We start from the raw sequence: 8,980 nt of genomic DNA, 5'->3' as shown, positions 1-8,980 counted from the left end.
TTGATCCTCTGCTTCATCCATTCTGTTGATTCTCTCTAATGTACTCACCTCAGATATTGTATTCTTCATTTCTTATGGTTCTTTAATATGTTTTCTATCTCCATTTTTTAAGTTTTCTATCTCTTTGTTAAAGTTCTCACTGAGTTTATCTATTCTTCCCCTAAGTTCATTGTGTATCCTTATAACTCTGCATCGGTTAGATTGCTTATCTCCATTTGGTGAATTATTTTTCTGGAGTTTGTTCTGTTTTCTTTCATGTGGGACATGCTTCTTTGTCTCTCCATTTTGGCTGCCTCCCTATGTCTGTTTTTTTTTGTATTATGTAGAGCTCCTAAGTCTCCCAGTCTTAGTTGAATGGCTTTACGTATTAAGTATGCTATGGGTCCCAGTGGCACAGTCCTGGGAGGGATCCAGCTGCAGGCCAAGTTCGACCCAGCCTGTGCACCTCTGAGGCCACCTGGTGAGAGTCACCAAGCAATCCACGGGTGGCTGCCACCTGTGCTGGGCTTATAGGTGCCTTGAGAGGCCAAGCCAGAAACTAAGGCTGGCTGCCACTGGTGTGGGGCTTGACACTGCTCAGTAAGAGGTGCAGGACACACTGAGGCCAGATGTTGCTTCTTTGGGTTTTGTAAGCCTTTGAGAGATTTTAAAGTCTGCATTAGGAGCCAAGACAGCCCATTTGTATGTAATAAATCACTGGAAGTGGCTTGCGTGGGCCTACAAGTTGGGAGAAGTGGGAAATTCCCAGGGTGGAGTGACCTGTGTTATGCAGGTTGATGGTGACTCAGATACGTGGGACCTATGTCCACAGGCTGGGAGTGGGGAAGGCTCAACAAAGGAACAATGGATACTGCCAGCACTTCTATCCAGGAGAAAGCTGCCCCTCCAGTCCTCTCCTTGAAGCTCAACTAATCAGTGCCTCCCCGTATGTCCCTGGTGCCCCTGAAGCAGCTGCCCCGGCATTAGATCTCAGAGCGAGTGAGTCGGTGAGTAAGGCTGGGCGTGGGCCCTTTAAGAGGAACGTCTGTGACTTGCAGTTCTCCATCTCACTCAACCACAATCTCCTCTGGCTTTCATGCAGAGCCCCCTCCCCCACTTGATGAGACTCTTCTCATCAAGTGGGGGAGGGGGCTCTGCAGCTAAGACAGCTCTCTCAATTCTCGATTGCCACACGTGGTTGTGGAACCTAGCTGTTTCACATCTCTGCCCCTCCTACTGGTTTGAGGTCATCTGTTATTTTTGCCCCTAGTTGTAGGGCTTCTGTTCAGCCAGCCCTCAGGTGACTCCACCCGCTGGCTGCTCTGTAGTTTTGTTATAATTTTGGTGTGGTTGTGAGAGGAGGTGTGCACAGCCTCTACCTTCTACACCATCTTGACCTTTGCACAAAGTCCCTTTTGACATGGAAGGTAACATTCACAGGTTTCAAGGGTTAGGACATGGTTATTTTTGAGGCTATTATTCAGCCTACCACAGATGGAATTCAGTACCACTCAATCATTGGAGAGAAAGATTATTAAACATATCAGATGTGGTTTCCTCCAATGAATGGATTCTTGGCACATAACCAAAGTACATACTCACTACACCAACCAACAAAATCAATGTGTGCTTTGTGGAAGCCTGCTAGTTGTTATCCTAAAAAATCTGTTCCTTCTTTTATAATAATGGTTTTTATTAGCACATAAACATCCAAAATAAAAAATACATTTACCAGCCTCCCCTGAAGCTAGATGTGCCCATGTGGCTAAGTTTTTGCCAGTAAAGTGTGAGTGAAAATGATATGTGCAATTTCTGCATCACATGCCTAAAAGGAAAATTCTTGCCTATTTTTCTCTCCTCCCATGGACCGAAACTCAGCTTGATCATTGACTTAGTTTCAACATTGTGTTGAGGATGGTACTCTATCAGATATTGAAGCAACAAGGTAGAAGGGACCTGGATCCCTGAAAGACCTTGTGGAGTAGAGCTGTTTCACTAGTCTCACCAATCTAGATTACCTGTACTGTTACATATCTATCATACTATATATTTTAATTGAATTTTTATTAAGAGAATTGTAGATTCATGTGTAACATTTGGCAAAACTATAGTATAATAAAATTGCAGCCAAGATATTGACATTGATGCAATCCACAGATCATATTCATATTTTCCCACTTTTACACGTACTGATTTTTATGTGTGTGATTTGTGTATTTAGTTCTTTTAGATTTTATCACAAGTGTAGGTTTGTGTATCAAGACACTATATAGTTTGAGGATTTGCTTTTTTACAGCAGCTTAGCCTGTATACCAATAAGACAGTAGATCAAACATGTGCCAAGAAAGAATGATGCATTCAAAGGCAGGAGATACTCAAATGTGTCTGAAATCAATTTCACTGACTAAAGTCAAGGTGTTGACAGGTCTGGTTCCTTCTGGAGAATTTATTTCTAGAGAAGAATTAATTTTCTTGTCTTATGCAGCTTATGAACCATATTCTTTGCATTTCTTGTTTGGTCTACAAAGATTATCTTTATTAAATGATAGTCAGAATGTATTGGACACTGGCTGTGTACCAAGCATCATGTCAGGTTTGGGGCAGAGAGGTAAGAGAGTCCTAGAAATGATAACCACATGGTTATATTTATCATCCAGCAGGAGTTTGTTCTATTGCCTGCTCTCTATTGCTGTGCAACAACCTGGATATAAAAGACATTAATTCTCACAATGACCGAGCCCTTCAGGAGACATCTTCTCCAGACCTGCTTCTTTTGAACCCCTTTCAGGAAATGAAAAACAAACCTCATTAATACTCCCTTCTTGTATGTGGGGCCTCCATTTAGGAGGGTGTTCTGTAACTCAGAACAGGCTTTGCAAGGAATTTTGATGATTAGATTGTGAGAGATATCCACTGTATCCTAGTTTGAATTTCCTCAGAAACAGATCTTGAGGCCAGGAGTCAAGTGTAAGTACTTTATTTGGGAAGTGACCCCAGAAAATATGGATGGGGAAGTGAGACACAGGAAGAAAGGAAACCAGCTTTCATCAGGATAACTGGGGCTTAATCCTTCTGGGGAAACCCTGGAAACCAGTGTAAACAGCTTTCTCAGAGTTATCCCACCTGGTGTGCAAGGCAGCTCACTATTTACCCACTAAAACCCCTCGATTATTGGTTAAGGGTATGTTATGCTACCGGTATGTGGGTATTTTTGTTTCCTATCACTTCTAGTCTCCCCATGACAGAGCAATGCAAAACAATGCAGATGCTAGCACTTGGAAGTTGGGCAGGCAAGCCCTGACGTGGCAGGTTTGAGGGGATGGCAGGGGGGCACCAGTAACATTAAAATCCTCTAATGCTGTGCCTTTTAAGGGTGCTCATAGTGAGGTTGCGATCAGTGTCTCTCTTATTCCAGTGGTTTCCTTAGGTATAGCTTCTGAAGTGTCTATTGAGGAAGTAGCTTATGTCGTGAATCCTAAAGAATGCGTAGGAGTTAGCCTAGAGAGAGGAAAAGAGACATTTTGATGAAAGAAATAATGGGCAAAAGTACAGAGTCAAGACTGATCGCCACATGTCTGAGGAGTGAAGAGGCGCTGGCTACGTCTGTGCTGGGATTAAAAAAGAGATACCATTCTGTATACTGCTCAGATTAATTAATCCGAAGGGGAAGACCTTGTGCATGTGATGGGACTGTTTAGTAGACTGCAGCAAGATGAAAGAAGTCTACAGGAGGGAGAAGACATGATCCAGATGCCCATATCCCATCCTTTTTTTGACATATCTTCTTTCTCAGAATAAACCTCTCGTTTGATTCTGAAACTTCTTTAGAACCCTGCTGTGGTTTCTGAGGAAATTCAAAGTAGGATACGGTGGATATCTCTCACAATCTAATCATTCAGAGGAACCACAGCAGGCTTCCGACAGCCCTGTCCTGTACTTTGAGGAGCCTCTTTCTGGCCCTGGAGGTAGTTTCTCCAGGGAGCCACTTTATCAGAGGTGGTAGTTTACAAATAGAAGGTGTTATGATCAGCTAGGAGGTGTCATATCTAATGTCTTACTTTGGTATAATAGTTAACTTGAAGTAATGCCTGGTTTACCTTTCTAATCTTTAGTTTTAGAGGAAGTATGGCAAGGAGATTAGAAGAAGGACTTTGGATATGGAGCAATAAAGATTTTAACCCTGGTTCTACACATAGGGTTTCTGAAATAATGAAATAAGACGATGCCTGCACTCCCCACAGACACCTCGTAGGCAATGTTAGCTGCTCTTAGAGATCAAGTTCAAGATTATATGTGCAAAACTTGTACAAGGATGTTCACAGCAGCATTATTCATAATAGCTCCAAAGAAGAAACAACCCAAAAGTCCATCAATGAATGAACAGATAAATGAAATGTGATAAATCCATACGAGTGGGGTGTTATTCAGACATAAAAAGCAACGAGGTACTGAGACATGCTACAATAATGAATGAGCCTAGAAAACAACATGCTCTTATTTTATTAGCCAGTTTCAGAAGCCAGTCACCAAAAAACCACATATCAATATGATTTCATTTATATGAAATATCAAGTATAGGCAAATGCATGGAAATGGAAAGGAGACTGGTTGTTGCCAGTGGCTGGGGTGTTTAGGGTGAAATGAGGAGTGGCTGCTAATGAATATAGCATTTCTCTTTGGGGTGACGAAATGTGGTGATGGTTGTACAATTCTGTGAATACTAAAATCCATTGATTTGTGTACTTTAAATGAGTGAATTGTATGATATGTGAATTATATCTCAATAAAACTGTTATTAAAAAAAAGAATACACCTACCTACAATGTCTTTGTAAGTTCAATGTTGTTCGAGTGGGAGAAGACAGAATGTCCTATCACTATGGACATGCCCACAAAAGTGCATGTCTGAGGTGGCCAAATCAATACGAATAAAAGTTTAGAAGCCCCTGCATTAGACGGACAAGCACAGTTCTCTTGCTTCACTATCTCATTGTGATAGGTTTGCCTCTGGGACTCTCCTCTCACCTTCCTCTTTCTCAGCCAAAGAAGAAAAAGGTACAAACCAGGAGAGAAAGTGCTTTTGAATAATAAGTAGTTTTCCATTAGCTGCATTGGAAATTGAGAGTTGACTTGTATTAATTTTCATGATCAAATTACTTCACTTTGTCTCCCCTCTAACTGAGAGGGTGATTTTATGCCAGGATTATTTCAGTCATTCTCATTATGCATGCATCGGTATTTAGTGGGTGTTTGCCTAGCCCCACAGTGTGCCCGTGTTTTCCTCCCTCAGAGACCATGGAAATGCATATAATATGAATAGGTAGTGCACGGTGCAGATATGAAGCTCCTTTTATTTCTCCATCCTTGTTTGTAAGAAACATTCAGGTGGTGGTTCTTGAAAAGCATTGTGTCTACTATTCAGATGCTTCTACAAAACTAAAAGCATCTTTGTGAATGTGATGACTTCGTTATATGGTACTAAGTGCAATTTTCTTGCACAGATGTTTCATTAGGGAATCGGTTATGTAAGACAAATTAAAACTTACCATTTGTTTACGGTAAGGAAAAACAGGACTTCATGTTTCAGTTTACATAAATGTAACAGTACCTTTATGGTAACTAGTTCATTTTCCCTTTTGCAAAGAACCTTTTTGCTCTGGTTGTAGGGTATTTGAATTTCTCTGTCGCTGATAGGATGGCTTTTTTTTTTTTTTTTTTTAACTAGCACTCACCAACTTATGCTCTGCCGTCTCCTCCTTCTCTTTCTCTTTTTACTTCATCTCTTCTCTCCATTTTCTTTCATTCCCAGCTCCTAACTGGGTAAAACCCATGAGTCGACCTTCAGCCTTCTTTTCTTCTATTGCCTACATTCTTCGCCTAAAAGAACTTTAGTTCTCCTGGTTTCAACTCTGAACCCTGAGCTAATCACTCCCAAACATATATATAAACTTGCCACTTTGTCTCAACCTAATTTCCAGAAGTGGATTCCTTACCTCCAGCAGTACCTGGCATTGGCTGTACAATTTTGACGCCTTCTTTCTTTTCCTTCATTCTCATATTAGTTTAATTTTGCCTGGCAAAGTCTCTATGACTCATTTTCTCTTTTTCTATTCCTTCTGCTTTCACTCTATTTTTTTGATGGCTTCCTAATTAGAGCAACGCTCCAGAGGGTCAGCAAATTAATCTTGAAAATCTGCAAGTTTTGATCATCTCTTAGATAATCCTTCCTGAGGCCAGGACTGCCTTCTTGCTCCCTTCTTCCACTCCAAGGGTCCAAAGAGGCGTCGCCCCTGCACCATTCCCCTAAGTCCTGTGGAATGAGATGAAGCTGAGAGAGAGCCTTAGGTAAGAGGACATGAAATGGGGCAATGCAGGGGAGGGTGTGGAGGTAAAAGGCACAATATGGACCAAGGAGGTCTTGGGAATGCGGAAGAAGACAGAGAGAAAATACCGGGAGAAAAGTTTGCTTTCTATCAGTGGGGTGGCTCTGTGGAGTGGCTGTTATTCTTTCACTCAGAGATATTTTTTTTAATTGGGCATACACAGAGTTGGGTAAATCAAAATAGTGTTAATTTCAACACAAATACAGTATTGTGGATGCAATATTTTTACTAAAAAATTTTTAATATTATCATGTGTCTTAAATATTTTAAAACAACTTCATAACTGAAGGTTTACCTCATTCAAGTTTGGAAAATATTCATATTTTCCAAGCCATTCCACATTGTCAAATCAATCAGCTAGCTCAAAGCATTTGACTTCTTTTTGAGTTATATGTTTTAAATTATATTTAATAGTCAGCTGTTAGAAAAAATATGACTTCATGTTTCAGTTTACATAAATGTAACAGTACCTTTATGGTAACTATTTCATTTTTGGTAGGTATATTGATTGATTAGTTGTGGAATTTATCGTTGCCATGAATTTGTTACTTAGATTATTTTTATGGGAAAAATTAGAGCATGTTAAAGGGGAAGGAAATGGGGGCAGTGTGCATTGAGCAGGAAACCTTTGAGCAAGGAATCGTAGGAGGCCAGGCAATTGGGCAAGTGGACAGAGTGTTCCAGGAGAAAAGCCAGGGCAGGTGTGTGCCCTATGTGTTTGAGGAGCAGCTAGGAGACCTTCGTAACTAGAAGGGAGTGAATGAGGTGATCCAAGTCTGAGATGTGGTCCAAGGCCAGATCATCTAGCCTTGGAGCCATTAAAGGCTTTGACTTTTACTCTGGGAAAGGAGCCTTTGCCAGGTTTTCAGCAAATGAATGATATGATAAGTCTAAGTTTATAAAAGGTTTTCTCTGGGTGCTGGGTTGATGGGACTGTAAGGCAACAATGGCGGAATCAGAGGGACCTAGTAGGAGATTGTTGCTGCCATCCAGGTAAGAGTTGATGGCTTAGACCAGATTAGTAGTGGTGGAGTGGTCGAGTCATGAATATATTTTGAAAGTAGAGCCAGCAAGATTTCTTAATGGATTGGATGTGTGTTGAGTCAAAGAACAGAGTCAAGGGGAGTCCAATGTCTGTACTCTGTGCTATTAGAAGAAAGAAGTTACCCTCACTGAGATGGAAAGGCTGTGGGTAAATTAAGTTTGGACCATGTAAGTTGGGAAATAGGAGAGTGAGCTGTGAGCTGATAACTCTGTAGAATAGAGGGAAGGAAAGAGTCTATGGAACAATAAGGGAGGGAGAAAGGTGTGCGTGGGGGGTTGTTATAGAGAGTGTGAGAAAAGCTCAAAGAAGCATCTAAAAGGTTGGTGAAACTCCACAGTGGTGGTGGTGAGGAGACAAAGGACCTTGTAAGTAGAGATTTTTTTTTTTTTTTTTTTTTTTTTTTGCTGTTATGTGCACTTTGGTGATCACGTTAGCTTCCTAGTGCTGCCACAACAAAATTACCAAAAAACTTGGTGGCCTAAACAACAGAAATCTATTATCTCACAGTTGTGGAGGCCAGAAGTCTGAAATTAGGGTATGGCAAGGTCATGATCCTTCTGAAGTTTCTGGGGGAGGATCTTTCCTTGCCTCTTCCAGCTTTTGGTGTCTCCAGGCATTCCCTGACTGTGTCATCATAATTCCAGTTTCTTCTTCCATTTTCACATGGCCTTTACCCCACATTTTCCTCTGTCTGCTTCTCTTTTATTTCTTAAAGGATAACTGTCATTGGATTTAGGGTCCATCCTAATCCAGGATGATCTCATCTAAAGATACTTAAATTAATTACAGTGTCACAATGTCACATTCATAGGTTCATGGAATTGGGATATAGACATATCTCTTGGGGGCCACCATTCACCCACTACACTGATGTAAATGCTTTTTCCCTCGGCTCCGTTTCTTCCGCCCCAACACCCAAACCAAAATGTAAGGAGAACTTTGATAAAGTTGACTTTACTGCTATAAATTTCATTTTGCAAACAGAAAAGAGAGGTTGAGTTTTACACTGAGGTCAGAATGAGAGACAGAAGTGGTGATGAACAAGAGGCAGAAGAATCTAAGATGGTAGGTCTCTAGGACCTTGAAGAAAACTTGGCCAAGCTTTGATGTTCCCAGGCCATGGGAATGGGAATTTGAGCCAATCTGATCCCAAAGTTTAGAAAGTTCCAACTCATATCTGGGTTATAATGACATGTTATAATGTTCCATTTTATAACATGTTCTTCTTGCTCAAAAAATATTGCGAACACTTTTTCAAGTCATTAAATATTCTTCAACAACATGATTTTTAATGGTTGTATGGTAGTCCATCAAATGAAAGTACTGTAATTTATATAACAAATCCTTTGTGGTTAGCCATTTAGAATGTTTTCATGTTTTATATATGATAAATAACACCGAAATAAACAACTTTCTCTATAAATCATGGTGTACATCTTTGATTATTTTCAAATGGGCTCATTTTAAATAACCATGAACAATTTTATGATAGCAATTTCTGCTCATTGTTTTCTTTATGAATTAAAAATTTTCCTTCAGGCAAAATAAAAAGTGGAAAAGTTTCTGGAACATCT

At 40.4% G+C, this 8,980-nt stretch overlaps 1 protein-coding gene across 1 annotated transcript in view; it reads right to left on the bottom strand.

Annotated features, from left to right (window-relative positions):
- SDR42E1 (short chain dehydrogenase/reductase family 42E, member 1) overlaps positions 1 to 6,029 on the bottom strand; it is a 20,646-nt gene extending 14,617 nt beyond the window's left edge. The window contains 1 exon segment of the mRNA XM_011356677.1: positions 5,972 to 6,029. Coding sequence (XP_011354979.1) covers positions 5,972 to 6,029 — 58 coding nt within the window.
- Between the last annotated feature and the right edge of the window lie 2,951 nt (positions 6,030 to 8,980).

The sequence above is a fragment of the Pteropus vampyrus genome, unplaced genomic scaffold (genome assembly GCF_000151845.1).
Source record: "Pteropus vampyrus isolate Shadow unplaced genomic scaffold, Pvam_2.0 Scaffold29, whole genome shotgun sequence".
Taxonomy (NCBI): domain Eukaryota; kingdom Metazoa; phylum Chordata; class Mammalia; order Chiroptera; family Pteropodidae; genus Pteropus; species Pteropus vampyrus.
This window is presented reverse-complemented; position numbering and strand designations above follow the sequence as displayed.